This window comes from Electrophorus electricus, chromosome 8 (assembly GCF_013358815.1).
Source record: "Electrophorus electricus isolate fEleEle1 chromosome 8, fEleEle1.pri, whole genome shotgun sequence".
NCBI lineage: Eukaryota > Metazoa > Chordata > Actinopteri > Gymnotiformes > Gymnotidae > Electrophorus > Electrophorus electricus.
Genome location: NC_049542.1, coordinates 20,333,296 through 20,349,866, shown reverse-complemented (window position 1 = coordinate 20,349,866; position 16,571 = coordinate 20,333,296). Strand labels below are relative to the sequence as shown.

The 16,571-nt window shown below is 39.6% G+C and overlaps 1 protein-coding gene across 1 annotated transcript in view; it reads left to right on the top strand.

Annotated features, from left to right (window-relative positions):
* The window catches only part of csmd2 (CUB and Sushi multiple domains 2), a 192,593-nt gene that overhangs the window by 80,752 nt on the left and 95,270 nt on the right, over positions 1–16,571 (top strand). The window contains 4 exon segments of the mRNA XM_035529205.1: positions 8,953–9,065; positions 10,642–10,719; positions 11,737–11,824; positions 13,043–13,167. Coding sequence (XP_035385098.1) covers positions 8,953–9,065; positions 10,642–10,719; positions 11,737–11,824; positions 13,043–13,167 — 404 coding nt within the window.

The following is a 16,571-nucleotide window of genomic DNA, read 5'->3' as shown; positions in this document are numbered from 1 at the left end:
CTCAGTGTTATCAGTTAGGCTTTGATTGGTGGGACATTAAATTCCAATTTCAATGTTCATGTTGCCTTATTATTCAGCATTGTGAGGCTGTATTGTTGCTTTTGTGTCTTCTTTTTGTGCAGTGATACATATCCACTTATGACACTAACATTTCTGTCATAAGCACACTATTTACAGATGTGTAGCTCTAGATGCTTCCTTTTTTATTCTAAACATTATTTTATTATTGATTATTTATTATTTAAATAATAAATCCATTATTAATTCAGGGGTAGATTTTGACCACATATTCTCTTATGCATTGTATTAGCTGAAATTTTAATATTACCTCAGAAATTATTCCTGTTATATGTGTTTATAACTACTTTTGAACGTGAATGATGGTATGGTTTTTATGCACCTGAAATGCCATATAAATCCCCAGCTATGCATGCTTTAGAATCTTGAAATTGCCAGGTCAGTTAGGCTGTTTATCAAACAGGTATTTTTGTAAACTGGCACTGCTGTCTGGCTGCACCAACCTCATTCACTGGCTGCTACATGTCTTTGGCTATTACAGAGGTTCTGTGCTACAGTTACTGTAATCACTGTATACAGTATTACTGTAATCTGAAGGATGGATTTGTGATTTCACAGATGTGTTAGGAGCTATTGGTCTTAACAGTCCCAGAGGTGCTTATGTATAAGAATGAATGCACAATTTTGCTTCACAGCCTACCATTGTCAATGCTATTTGAGCGAAAATCAGTTAATATTCATCTACCTGGTCTTGTAGACAGAATTGACTATATCCTCTTTAAGAATATCATGAAGTACTATGGGGGAAAAATGTGAGCAGGAGTGACAGTCTTTCTGTCATCCCCCTTCCCAAGACAAACATAAGACTCCCACATTGCTCATCAAGCCAAACCCCAACTTGGATTCTGTTCTACATGTTGTAGAGTAGCACTGGATCCTTTTTATGGCCACCCTTTATGGATCCTTCGGGCTGACTCAATTACACAGTCATCTCTAAGTGACCTTGGAAACTAATTTGTTTGTCTCCCATTAACTACAAATGCAGTGTAATAGGAAATAATGGTTAGTGTGATAAAAGAATGCTTGTTATGTATGTTGTTATTTGTTTTCATGTATTCCTAACATAGGTAAGATGGCAAAAATGAGGAAAGGTTGTAGTTATTAAAGAGAGAGAGAAGGACAAAGTGAGGAGAGAGAGAGAGAGAGAGAGAGAGAGAGAGAGAGAGAGAGAGAGAGAGAGAAAGCAAGAGAGAGGGAGAGAGAGGGAAAGCGAGATAAATCAATTCATTGTTTCTAGTGCTCCCCCAGAATAATTTGTTCTTTTTCATGTTCAATTTGTTACACATAGTAGAAATATTTTTTAATGTTAATACACAGCGTCATGTTCTGGTGTTTCAGTTCACCGGGCCTGCATTGTACAGCATATCTCTTTGCTTCTGATTCTTGAATGGGAGAAGGGCACATTGTAGCACAGAGTAAATGCTTTTGTGTTCTGGGGTCACTCAGTGTAGGCTTGAATTTACTCAGATATTTGTCTTTGCTGATATATGCATTGTTGTTATGTGGTATCTTCATCAGAGATTTTGAATAATTTGGGATTTTACAGATGCTCTACAACAAAATTCTACATGTCGTACAACAAAGCAAATATATGTGTGTGTGTGTGTGTGTGTGTGTGTGTGTGTGTGTGTGTGTTAGCTATATGTGCTATAAATAATTATATGTGACTGTCTCCCATTTAAAATTAGAAATACTTTCATCACATATTCATTTCTGCCATTTATACATTCTTTTGTCAATGATTTTACATTAAGTGTGAAGCAACAGTAGTCAACAGTGATTTTACTTCCTGCAAAAAAATCCTGTTTATTAAGTTATTGTTTTTCACAATGAGTCCAAATATGTTTTCAGAATTTCTCTATCACTCATAGTTTTTTTGTTCCTGTATACTCATGCCATTATGTATAGTATTGAAAAGTGGTACCATGGAAAGTGGATCCTCTCTGGCAGTCTGCTGCTGGACACTGAAGAGGGATGTTCCTGAGGCCAAATATAGGCAAAAATCATATGTGTTACATTTTGAAAAGTATGTTTGTATACATTTTAAGCATAATAGCCTTCTTTATGTATAGTTTCAAGTTTGGTTTATTTCAAGTTTGGTTAATGTATAAGTAATGTAAAACTTTATGTAGCAGTGTTCTACCACATAGTAATTCACTTCATTTGAATGTAAAATTGACTCAGAAATTAGATTTTATACTATCAGCACACATTACTTTTTTGTTTAATTTACACAAAGTTGAATACGCTTGAAAGCAGGTGGATGAAGTCAGCACAGGGGCAGTGCAGGAGTACTTATGATTCCAAAAGGACTGAAAGGTGGCGATATGTACAGGCCAGAGAGGAAACTGAGAGGGGAGAATTATGAAGATGGGACAGAGGTCTTTTGAAGTCTTCCACTCTGATTATTAAAATAGACACTAATCTTCCTCAACACACAGGCTGAGTATTATTTTAGATATCTCATAAGAGTGTGTGGGAACATTTTAGGGTGTAGTCTTTTCTGAAATATTCAAGGATTGAGTCCCCATTTACTCTGTGTTATACCTTTTTGGAAGAACAGGGAGAAAGAGGCATATATATTTAACCAACCCAGAATTTGCTGGAAATTGGTAGATGCAATAACATTTCACACTCCAGAAATTTCTTCTTCTTCTTCTTCTTCTTCTTCTTCTTCTTCTTCTTCTTCTTCTTTTTTCTTCTCCATCCTCTTCCTCTTCTTGTTATTATTATTATTATTATTATTATTATTATTATTACTCTTGTTGTTATTGTTACTAATTTTACTGTTACTACCATTACAGCTTCCGTCATTGTTAGCTCTATAATTTTCACAATTTAAAGGATTGTATGAAAAAATGTGAAAAAAATTGCACTTGAGAGTCAGACATCAACTAATTTTTAACTAAAAGCTATCTTTCCAGACCCACAAAGTTCTGAGTGAGTTTAATGTCAATGCTGTGTTCTTTTTAGAATGTGGATTCAAATATGTGAAGGTCAAAGCTTTTTGTTTGTCTGTCTCTGTCTTTCTCCATTCCTCACTCCTAATTCACTGGCCCTAGTACCCAGACAGGCTGATTTGTTTTGTCACTTCAGAGAGAGAGAGTTCGCTCTTTCATTGCTCACCCCTCCTATGATTCACAGTCATTAAAATGGCAGAACTTTGGGGCTTTAAAGTCACCCTGACCCATGCTCTCAGCCCCAGTGCCTTTGCAGAATACAAAGCAGCAGCCTGATTGATCTGCCTAAGTAGCTGCAATTAAGCTAGCTGTGTGCAAGACAGCTGTGTGAACTCCCTTAGGTCTGTGCACCAACCTTTAGCACCAGAAACCATAATCAAATGGCAGAAGAATGCACAGGGATCAAGTAGGAATTATTAAGTCATTCCTTACAGTGTTTCACACTGCAGCAATTGTACTGGTGCATGCGTTTGCCAGTGAAGGACATCAATTAGTACTATTAACTAGCTTTCCAGGTAACTTAGCTGAAAGATGTAGAAACATGTATGCTGATGATGTCTATGTTTAGCGTTGTGCCTTTCCTTATGTTTTCATGTCCTATTCTCCTCACCAGTAATAATGTTGAACTTGGTTGTGGTTAATCTTCTTGATGTTTAGTTGTGCATACTTGAAGTACATGAGTACATTCTGTATAGGTGGGCATGCCCTTGTGTTTTTTTCTTTAATGCCAGAGATATTTTCGATTAATCTAGGAAGTTCATTGGACTGGGATCAAGAACTCATTTATAGCTGCACTCTTGAGGATTGTCCGAGGAAAATCTAATGCTGCGAATGAGGTTGAAAGCGTATTGAACTTGCCATAATGCCCTTAAAGAGTGCTTTTTTGACTTTCAGCACTCTTTTCTGAGTGTGAATAGCTTCTTTTATGAAAAAAAGGAAATATGGTCAAGGAGAGGAAAATGTAAGGGTGGCAAGGCTTTCCACAGCATGCTCTAATAGCATATTTATGAGTGCTCTAATCTGTAATGACATTTTCGATATTTCCTACCCTCCTATAAGTTATCAGATCCTAAGACCATCCTCTGTTATAATCGCCACATATTAACAAGGAGTGGTTTGGGTTTAAATAGCTTTTTAATTCAAACAGGTGTCTCAGTAAGTGCATTGTGACATGGATGTTGTGTGATAGTGATTCTTTAAAGCATCTTTTCACAAACGTGTTTTGGGTGATCTTTCCCAATCTCCATTCCTCTCCAGGACTATTAATAAGAAAATCTCCAACTGAGATCCTTAGTGTGTATCTTTAAGGGAATCTTTCATTGTATGGGGTCAAATCCTTTCACAGAAATCATCCACTGGTTAGTACTGGTTACTATCCAATGGTTAGTAACATGGGCATGTCCAATATCAGGGTATTTAAGCAATGGTACATACACTGATATGTTATATACCCTGGTAGTTTACATCTGTGTTTTAGGGAGTGCAGTTTAATGACTGAAAATTCTTAATAATGTGAATGTGAACTCTTGTATGAAACAGAAAAACTTAAAAGTTTGGTGAAAGTTTGGTAAAAGGTTGGTGAACAGATATTTTTATTTAAGAAAATTTGTTTTTTGTTCTTTTGTTCAGACAGAGACAGGCATAGATTTCAGGCATAACAATTACGAGAATATGAAATATTAGGTAAGAGCTTTTAAGGCAGGCTACATATTTAGGAAGTAGTAGTGAATTTCACATCGTTTTGTCTTACATGAGATCTCTGCATTGTTACAGCATCTGACAATAATGTAATAACATGCAATCTGAAGTGAAACTCACTTTATCTGTCTAGTGGCTGCTACCGTAAATCAAGTCTAATGTCATGTGACAAGTTGTCAGAACTCAATGCCACATCCATTATTTTGGTAGACCTCAAAGGACATGAGGGGTAGCACATGAAATAAATAAATAATGTGAAGATGAAGAAGAAAACTAATTTCAGTAAAGGCAGACCTGTGGGTGATTGATTCTTTGGAAGGGATTAATCTTTCTCTCACCATCTCCATGCCCATCAGTTATTTTTTTTCAGTCCAATACATCTGAGAACACAGGCAAACCATTTTAAGGAAAATGAATCTTTAAAAATTTGAACTTTAACCTGTAAAACAGGCATGAGAGCTCTCTGCCATGATCATGTCAAGTAGATTACCAGAGCTTTAAATCCACCTATCCAGTGGAATTCTTCAGGTTCCAGATGGCTTACACTGCTGTTATGTTTACGCATGGATGGCTTTTGCCATCTACCACATATTTCTGGTTTTATTACCAGCAGAGCCACTGTGAGGACAGACTCATATAAAGCAAAAATAATGTGCCTCTTCTTCACATCTTCTGTGTTCAGTTCTGGGTCAGACTGTCGTGGTGTGTCAGGCACATGAAGTTTCACGCACTGCTTCACTCGTACCACTGATACCTCTACGCATGGATGACTTTTGACATCATAGGAGACATTGTCACAAGCCATGTCCTCTTGTCAACCTAACACATATTGGAAATGAAATTCCTTGTCGAGAGAGTGAAAGGAGAGAGTGAGTGTGGAGAGACAGCAAGCAATTCACTCTCGCCTGCTGGAGTCGTCTTGTCACTTTTTCTCATTCCCCCCGAGGACAGGCAGGCCTGTTTTAGTTAATAAGCACAATTCGGCTAATATGTGTTAAAATGAGCCTCTGTGGCAGACTGCTGCATTAACATGGCGATGTGGAGACTCAGAGGAGCCAGGGCCCCAGGACTGCTTTATTTTCCATGATTGCACTCCTGTGCCACTGGCTCCAGCTAGACAACAGGTGCTTATGCCTGCCATGGGGAAGCCTGTCCTTTCACCTCTAAACATCCTGCCAGATGCTGGCTTCTGTGAGAGCACATTCACCATGTTAGAATAACCCTCGTAATTGTTCTCGCACATGAAAATAGTGGCATGTATTCCATTTTGTGGGTTTCTGATAGAGAGTGAAGACATGATCAGGCCAGCCAGGGGTGAAAATGAGCATGGAATGAAAGAGACCTCCTACCAAGGTCTGTTCCAGCAGCTGAAAGAAAACTGAGTAGTTGTTTGACCTATCATTTCTCATACATATTTTGTACATTTTTGTTTGTTCTGTTTGAGCTAGCTGACTGACTGATTGGTTCTCTTTGTTGAAATGTGCATGCCCAATGAGTCATAGTGGATCCATGTAGAAACTGCTATCTAAGTATCTAAGGAAGCTACATGCAGTGGTTAGGAGTGAAGACAATAAATAACAAAGTAATTAATTGCTCCAGAGTAGGCAGCCCATAGTGCCAGTGACACCAAGGTCATGGGTTTGATTCTCAATGAGCACATGTTCTGTTATACTCACAAATATGTAAATCGCTCTGGATAAGAATGTCTGCCAAGTGCTGTAAATGTAAGCACCTTAACAATGACTAGTAATCCTTGTCCTTGTCAAGTACTTAGACATGTAATGTTAAGATAACATACATTGCTGTCTTGGATGTTTGTGATGACTTTCATGATGAGGAATACTGTTATTGTTAATCTAGTTAATGGTTTTGCCTTACCTAGTATGAAAAGAAAAAGGTTTCCACTGCTCTGGACATGCAACCACAGGCTGCTATTATGAAATAAAAGACTTGTGGCTTTGTTGAATATAGTTTATGTTATCATACTAATTTGTTGTTTTGGATGTTCATGATGATTTTCATGATGAGGAATACTGTTATTGTTAATCTAGTTAATTGTTTTGCCACTGCTCTAGACTTGCAAACACAGGCTGCTTTTATCAAGTCAATGGGTATAATATAGTTAGCTATACTAACTACATGAATGTCTAGTCATATTTAAACATGGAAATAATTTATTGGACACTACAGTCAAGCAATTCAGCTGGAAAAATTACCTATGTAGCAGGATAATCATCTTATTCTCACAGGTTAACACTGTGGTCTTTTTGATAAAACTACCTCCCCATTTCTGAAATGCTAATAAATAAGAGATATAAGAGGTGTCATGTTTAACATGATATACAAGCGATACAAGAGACTTCATAGCTGTGGCTATAATTGCTAAGCACAAACTGGAGTAATATTTTGGTACTCATTGAAGCAGATTAGCTTGCAAGTTGGCAGGCTTCTAGGAACCAAAGCATTTTTTCAATAGTAAAACACAGAAGAGCCCTGAAAAGCATGCTTCTTTCAAATATATCTCAGCATTTCAAATGTTATACTGTTGACAGTAGCTGTGCATTGAATGATGGTCTGCTGAAACTAGGCTTGTTGTTTTGTTTTCATTCTACCTTTTACTTGTTTTTCACCCTATTTGATAATATTGACCCTTTGTAATGTGATTTTGGAATTCCTGAAATTGAAAATCTATTGGCCAAGCTCAAGAACCTTCCAAAGCAGGACTTTTCTTTCCAGCATGTGACAAAATAGCATGTGAGAATCATTCACTGATCTGACATTATTTTAATTCAGATCCATCAACTATCTAGCATGCTTTAATGGGTTGCAGTGAGAGCACACAATGACAGATGACAATACCACCCACAACACATTATGAGCACCAGGACATCTTTCACACACTTGATTAGGTTGGTGTTCCAGTCACGAGATAATTCTCATCTCCCATAATCACTGTGTTCACGGGTAAGGTTGGTCTTGCGTGCTGATAAAGTGCATCTTTGTAACTTTGATTCAGAGTCTCCTCTCAGTCTCATAAGTGCTGGTGGAGCCACATGCCTGGCTAGCATTAGTGAGTCAGAACTGAGAGGCTGATTGGAAATTTATGCCATCAGCCTGATCAGTGACAGACGGAAAGCGGAGTGGATTGGGATCTACTCACATACAAGCCTTGTTTTCTCCCCCTTCCCTTATGATCCAACACTCTCTCACTCACTCTCCCTCTCTTTCTCTTTTTCTCTCTCATTCTTGTTGGAGAGCTTGTTGAGCCAAATCTGACATTTGGTACACACAGTGAAGCTCAGCCTGTCTCTCTCTCTGTCAAGCGCTGTTCTGTTTTCTCCTCAGCTTATGTGCTTAGCATTCCCCACTATAACGCAACTGTGAAACATGGCTTACAATAACATGAACAGCTTTGTCTTAATAAAAAGCACTAATTCTTCTCATCTCCAGAACCTTAGCACCAGAAAAAGCAGTGTTTTGCTGGTGCATACTCATTAGATTATTCATTCAAAGCCTGTTGCTGGGCAGCCTCTCAGACTTCTTTGTTGTCTATCACAAAGGAGCTTTTTAATCCTCATGTGGAAAAAGATACCCTGAAACATTCAATTACTCTCCAAATCAAATTATATACATCTCTATTAGAACCTTGACTGTCCTCTACTTGAATGTACTTCACGCTCTTCTCACATTTAGGAGTACCATTGTTTCATTTGATGGCTGCTGGATATAACAGACCCTAAAAAGCTCATCTGAGAAGTGGGAGGTGGGAACATGCTGCTAGTGGTTGAGAAAATCCAATTCACATTCACAAAATTGGAGACGCTAATTAACGCCACAACTGCAAAATAGATGCCTTTTAACAAGTCCTAGGTGTGTGTGCGTGTGTGTGCGTGTGTGTGCGTGTGTGTGCATGTGTGTGCGTGTGTGTGCGTGTGTGTGTGGGTGGATGTGTGTGTGTGTGTGAGAGACATGTAGTAAACATGTATTCAGCAGGGTGCTGTGTGCATGTGTGTGTGTGTGTGTGTGTGTGTTTTAGGTTGGTGTGTTTCATATTTTGGGTTTGGCTTATTTTTCCTACTGAACTTATCCTTTTTAGAATCTTTTGAATGTGTGAATTGTATTGAACTTCATTGATGTCCCAGTTGACCTATTACGGTTCTGATTCATTGCTCTTGTTCTGTCCTTTGAATGGCATTTGTGTTGACTTATGTTGCAGGTTCACGGGCCCTAACCTTCCCTCTCCCATCATTAGTGTTAAGAACTGGCTGCGGCTCCACTTCACTTCAGATGGAAACCACAAGCTTAGGGGCTTCAGTGCTCAGTACCAAGGTACAAAAAATACATTGAAATAAGGGCAGACTTTAATGGGAATTGTAGTGCTGATGATCGGTTAGCTAACAGGTAGCACAATGGAACATGTTCTAGGTGGAATTAATTAGATGGGGAACCTGTAAAAATTTTAGTTACTTCCTTGAAGCAATTTTTTGATGTAGAGTAGGAGCTTCAGGATGAGGTACATCTGCAACTGCACAAACTCGTTTTTCCAGTATGCACTGAGAATTATAGGTAAGCAGTCCATTATAACCCTGGCTAAGTGTTATTGAAGCAGTAGACCACTGAGGTGAGCCGCCCTCTACCTATGATGCATTAAGATGCAATTTCACCAGGTTCTAAAGGTCACAGATCTCCACTCAGAAGGGGGTGATCTGAAAAACAGGATTATTGCACTTGGCTGTGAAAAACAAAGCCAGAATCTGCTGGAATTTCACCTCCCCCCTAAGCAGATCAGAGTCATGGGATGGGATTACAGGTCTTCAGATTGATAATTAAAGAACGGTTAGGAAATTAGGAAGAGGAGAAAGGAGGGCTAAGCCCTTAATTAGATTTTCCATTGACCCCCTCCACTCTTAACATAAGCCATTTAGCCTTCAATTTCTCTCTGATAGATGAAATATTTTAGTGCATCCATAATGTAAAGGGTCTCTGGACCTTAGGAACTCACAATGTGGAAACTACATGTACTTTAACAATGAGAAGGATTTGTACACAGCTCCCCCTAAATTTATTTGCTCCGCTGAAATCACAATCCCTCCTGTGATTTCATGTAGTTTTAGAATGCAAGTGACATGCTCTAAAACAGCAGACATCTTGGCATATCTACCAAGACACACTTGGGGTTTGTCCTGATTTGGTTGTGTGTGTTTTCTAATTGGAGCTTTAAATAAATCAATATATTATGAGGCAATACAATTATTTTTTAAGTAAATGTAGATAATGAATTGCTTCATTGGAGATTTGGGTGTGTTGATCATTTTTCAAGACAATGTTTGACATTTTATAAAATTAAATAGTGCATACCTTCTTTGGGGAGGGTTTTTGCTATGTTAGAGGCTTAGAGGAGCCAAGTATCATTGTTTTCAAATGTATTTGTTGGGGATGGGCCCCAACACCCTTTAAATGACTAATACAAAATACATGCTTTCTGAGAACCATTTCTGAAATAACAGTACACTGATCACTTCTTCTATTTATAGCATATACTTTCAATGTGTATATAAGGCTAAAAAGGCAGCTAAACAGCAGTTTAGTTCTGTTTGTATGTGTGTGGTTGTTGGTGTGCATGCATGTAAGCATGCAAATATACATGTATGTATATGTGGGTTGGATTTATTTCCTTGCCACTTCCCCAAATATTGTGAGCTTTGTTAAAATTTAAGTTAGGCTTGAGTTGCTGAATGTCAGTGTCTAACTTTAGGTACTGGTTTTTCATTTGTGTGTACTTGTTACAGTTGATGATGCTTGTAAATAAGCAAAAATTGAAAGTAATCCAAGAAGATGATGATAATTATTATTATTATTACTATTATCAATTAATTAAGCATACTGCATGCTTCTTGTCTTACAGTAAAGAAGATGACAGAGCTGAAATCAAGAGGGGTGAAGATGCTCCCAAGTAAAGACAACCAGAGCAAGATTTCAGTCCGTATGTATTTTTAAAAAAGACACAAATCTGTCACAATGTCCTTATTACAGAACCTAACATAGCCTTGTTCGTAATCATCACTATCATTCTTTACAATGTCAAATGGAGGTGCCACTTCTTTCTTCAGGAGGAAAGGGGAGGATTCAAAATAAGCCTGTGTTCAGTCTCACTAAGCGGGCAGGGACGAGGCTAGGAGAGGACAGCAGTAATTACGCTGTGTGTCGGGCATCTGCATCAGCCCTCTCCTCTCTTTGGGCCTGCCAAAGCACAGCCTTTATTTACTTTCCTATCACTTTTGTATCATTGTGAGAAAATATCAGCCCTCCCATGAGCATGTGCCATCTGTAGGTGTTGTTAGGGCTCCCAGTGCCATCGCTGTGGCTGATGCTGTCTCCCTGGCAGCACTGACAAGTCTGGCCTTTTGTCCCTGATTAATATGTATGAGGCTTGGCATCTAATCAGCCTGTGTCACTTTAGGTTTTCCTGCCATTCCTGGCCCTCAGAGCCACCCAGTGTAAGAGCCCACACTCCTTTGCCACACTCCCTGACCCCTAGTGTCAGTTTCACTTTCATATGGAGTGAATGTCACTGACCAGTCTGTGTATTGGAGAGTGCAGTTATGTTATATAATAATAATGTTTATGCAACATTCATGTTTGTATAATCTAAAAAAAAATGTTTAAAAGGGGTAAACAGTGGGGATAAAATTAAATAGATTAAGATGAAACAGAATTTATTGACTAACTTTAGTCAGGTAGTGAATATAACTAGCTTTAGTCAGATCATGGATATAACTAGCTTTAGCTGGGTAGTGGATATGACTAGCTTTATTCATCTTGTGGGTAGGAATAGCTTTATTTAGGTAGAGTTTATGACTAGCTTTACGAAGCCAGGTAACCTTTGAACTGATATACAGAACAGATGTAACATATATTCTGCACTGGCATTTGCTTTGTATATGGATATGGTTATTTTCTCACTGCAATTTAAAAAGGCCCATCTCCATTTCTCTTGTAGTGTCCCAAATGGGTGTGGCACAAGGGCACAACATGTGTCTGGACCCAGGAATCCCAGACAGGGGGAAAAGAAAAGGTTCTGACTTCAGGTGAGAAATGAGCTATGGCTTAATGATTAACAGACTCCATTCAGAGAAAAAAGAGGAGGGAAGAAAGGAATGCAGTTCATTTATTGTTCTGTAATGCCAGAGTGATGAATAGCGAGAGGTGACAAGGGTTGGCACCTGCTAAATTTCTCATTGCCCTTTTAATTCTCGAGGCTCAAAGAGGATGTTTGATCAGAATAAACATGGATGCTGGGCTCTCAAAGGTCAGAGAGAGGAGGAAGAGGAGGGAAGCAGAAAGAGAGTAGAGAAACAAACTAGCCCATAAGAAACATGGGTAAAGAGGGAAGGGCACAAAGAAAGATGGAGAAGGGTGGGGACAAGGTGTAATAACAAGCGTAAATGTAGATAGAGAACAAAGAGAGAATTAGTAATAACCACACACCCATTTAAATGAATGGAATCAGAGCTCTGGCACTGTCATTTCCCAGTGAAGTGCTACAAATAGGTCTGTGGCATGAGGTGGACTGGCGCTGCTGTCCTGATGTGCCAATGGTAGCACCCCAGAGGACTCTAATGCAGACAAATGGGGACGATCTGTTTTGCACTTGCTGGCTCTCTTTTTACAGCGGGGAAGTGAAAGACAATCGAAACTTTTTGCCAGAATGTTCTCAGCCCCTGCTAGCCAAGTGCTCCTTCATTGAGCATTGGGTAATAGAGGGAGTACAGTGATGAATCAGGAGCCACAATGATCAGATAAGGGCCAGTTGCTCCCTAGGTCAATACTGTGAGATAGAGGGAGATATTTTTCTGGATTCCAGAGCTCAAGCTCTTGGCATAAACACACACACAACGCACCAGACCGACAAACACACACACATACACACACACACACATGCACACATGCACATGTGCGCACAGAGACACAGAAGGAAGGGTTAAGTGAGGATGAATGCGACAAAGGAGTTTTGGACTGCACACTGTTCAACATCCAGGATGTTCCTTCAACAGACTGGAGAGGGGTAAGAAGGGCATGAGGGGGCCTGAGGAAGAGAAATTCACTCCGGTTCTCACGGATGCTCAGTGTCCCACCTGCTTGTCACTGTGTTACAGCTTCCTGTCTGAGATTAAACATGATAAATCAACGTGTCATTAAAAATGCATGCCTCTGTCGAGAGTGCACGGATTTCCTACATTAAGGAGAGACTAATGGAGCTGTGGTCTTGGTGTGAGCTGAGCACTCCTGTGCTCCTCAATTCGCAGGCGTGGAGCCACGGTTCACTTCTCCTGCGATGAAGGCTACGAGCTCCAGGGATCCAAGAGCATCACCTGCATGCGTGTCACCGACAGCTACGTGGGCTGGAGTGATGATCGGCCCATCTGCAGAGGTATGGCTCTCTACCCGCTGCACACCCACAACAAGGAATGGCTGATCATCTATACATGTAGCAGCAGAATAGCCACAAATGGAATCTTTTGTGCAATTTATAAATCATGTGCCATGTTTCATGTGTTATCCAGGGCATGTGGAGAGAGTCTAATAGGCAAGAGCTATCTGTGCAATGGATTTCCTGAGAGGGAGGAGATGCCTATCACTCTTCAGCAATCAGTTTATTTAGCTGCACTCAGCTCTGATTAATTACTTTATTAAGGCTTACTCATTTTCTGATTGTGATTGGCCTGTAGAGCCCTTATGACTCCATCCCTCTTAAAACTATCACTCATTCAAAGATTCATCTTCAGTTCCACGGCCACCATTAAGAAGGCCCACTGGAAATGTATGCACTTACACCCTAAATTACAAATCAAAAGCCACCTTCAGTTTTACAGTTTTATTGTTTTAAATGTTATGTGTGTGTGTGTGTGTGTGTGTGTGTGTGTGTGTGTGTGTGTGTGTGTGTGTGTGTGTGTGTGTGTGTGTGCAACACTGTCATCAACACTGTGTACTGTCTGTGGTGGATATACTGTGTGTGCCTGTGTGTGCGCCTGGGTTCATATTGCTAGGGTTAGGGGAGTATTAAGGATTGTCCTGCAACAGCTGTGTGTACAGAAACATGCCATGCAGATAAATACAATTTATCATTAGATTATCCCCAGTGTGGAGCATACCGCCCCGCAGGCTACAGATTCTTCTACCTTTCCAATACCCCTGTCTAGGTTGCAGTGTGTCCTCTACACCTCTCAGACGCACACATACATTCTCACACACACTCACTTGTTAAAACCTGCTCCTTGGGCCTGTGATATTAAATAATTTGCCCAGTATCATTCAGCAAGCTGTGAACTATTAGTCTTTCATTAACACTGTACATCTCCTCTTTCACCAACACCCACCACACAGTGGACACCGCAGCATGGCATCACACATTCTGTGTGAGGAAATTGCAGTCAGACAGCTTGGAAACAGGAAGCTGCAGTTGCTTTTATTTCTTTTTGTTTAACGATCAGGTCTTGGTACATTAGCCCTCACTACATGACTGGCTGTGGACATGTGCAAAAAGGGGAATGAATCCTGAATTGAGAGCATGTCTGCATCCCTAAACACACTGGATTTTTGTCTGAGTGCTATTAATCACATGAAAATTGAGGATATTTGGCTTTTACATTCGAAACACCATTTCAATCACACGCTCCTTATCAACAGCAATATAGAGAATGATTCTTTGTCTTGTTTCATTGAATAAAAACCAGGTCATTACTCAAAACCAGGCCGTTAATTGCAAAATGCTGCAGGAATGTTGGAAACTTGAGAATAATTTAGAAAACATTGTTGCACAGTGCCTAGCAAAAAAAGTTTCATAAATCACAGGACCATAAACATTGAAAACAAACTGAGATGAGCTCTGAATGACTTAAATCTATGTTTACTGTATTATGTGTATCAGGATCAGTTCTTCAAGAGCCACTGTTACTAACCACATCAATGTAAAATGCATAAGCTACATACATGACGAGCTACATTTATGTGAAATATTTCCCTTTTTACAAAGAGCCAATTAATAGCTATGATAAAGTTAATAAAAAAGTCCAGTAGTCCAAAGTGGTTCATTAGCAGTGAGTCTCAGCAGGTTCAAGCTGAGAGTAGTCCCACCCATTCCTTCCTCCTTGTCACAGTCTTCTATAGGCTACTACATGTCCACACCTCAGCTCCCAAGACACTGAGGCAGGAGCCCTAGTGCTTCATTTCACATTGATCCAGTTCATACTAAGGAGATTAGTAGTAGTCATGAGTTAAACCCCTCCAGAGAACCAGGGTGATTATTTAACTGCAATCTCTAAGTGCTTTATTATCACATTAGACTGGATCTGTCTTTAACTGGGATCCATATTTGGACTAGTATATTACACCATTAGAAATATGTCTAAAGTTTTAGAAACATCGAATTTACCAATATCATATTGCTTTTTGTGTGTTTTGGGTAAATGGTATGTGTAGTGGAACTACGCACCAAAGGAACATATAACTGACCCTGAAATCCTTTCGTTTTAACCATAGTAGGTGTTAATTAACAATGGCCCTATTTTCTCAATGGCAGCAGTAGTTGCTGTAATATCGATCCAGATCACTTCTCATGACTGAGGCCTGTGTCCTGGTTTTGGTGCTCAGGTACACACTGATTTAGCTTAGAGACGAACCAAAATCTGTCCAGTAGTGAAAGAATGATTTTTCACATTCTGTTATCTAACATGTATCAGATACTGCCATTATTTCTTATAGAAACTTAAAAGGCCTTAAACCTTTGTTCATATTGTTAAACTTACCATTAAGCACCAAAAATGATCTGAACCTACACAATTATCATATGTGGTTATGGAATGTGAATGTGCAAAGGAAAAATCTCAAGAACTCCTAAGTGAATTGATGCCAAATTCCAAGCACCTTAAATTACATATATTAAAATAAGAAGGTGAAAACTGATCAGAAGGCTCTGGTGTTAATTAACCTTTTAAAAATATGTATTATTTAATGTCAGTCTACCTTTAAGTATGCAAGGAGAGCTCTAAATGTGTGTGTGTGCATGCGTGTGGTGTGTGTGTGTGTGTATGTGTGTGTGTGTGTGTGTGTGTGTGTGTGTGTGTGTGTGTGTGTGTGTGTGTGTGTGTGTGTGCGTGCATGTGCGTGCATATGCAGCCCCCTGAGGAGCTCACCTCAGACATAGCTCATTAAGAGCTGCAACTGGTCCCAGACCTGCCAACATGTTCATTTACTGCAAAACATACTGGCTGTGCCCTCCTACCTCATTAGCTAGTGAGCACTTTCGTTTGGGGAGGGCTTTAATGTCCTCTTAGAGGACACAAGAGGCACACAAAAGAAAGAAACTCGTTCCAAAAGTCACAGAAAAGTCAAGTTGTCACCAAAGTGTGGGACCCTCCAAAGGTCTCTCAAAGTGCAGACAACATGCTGTTCTTATTGAAAACAACCAATCTGAAATAAATCATTTTTGACAACATGGGAAATAATAGTTACTGCAGTTTTCAAATATTGGCTCTAGCTCAAGGCTGTGCTTTTGTGATTGCCTACCTTAATCACTGAGGATACTGACGTGTTGCATTAGTTTGCAGGCATGCCTGGCCAGTTCATCTGGCTGTACGAGTCAGGTGATTGAAATTACCTTCAGAGAGCTTAGATTTTCCTTGAGATCCTGTTTGGTGAACTCGACTACTGGAAGCACATAAGCCCCTAAAGGCATCACTACAGATGTGTTGCTTTCCTCCATCTTATGGAGGAACTCTATGATTATCTGCTGCTGTGCAGTTTCAAGGTTATTTCTGCACTGCGTTGCCCCAGGAA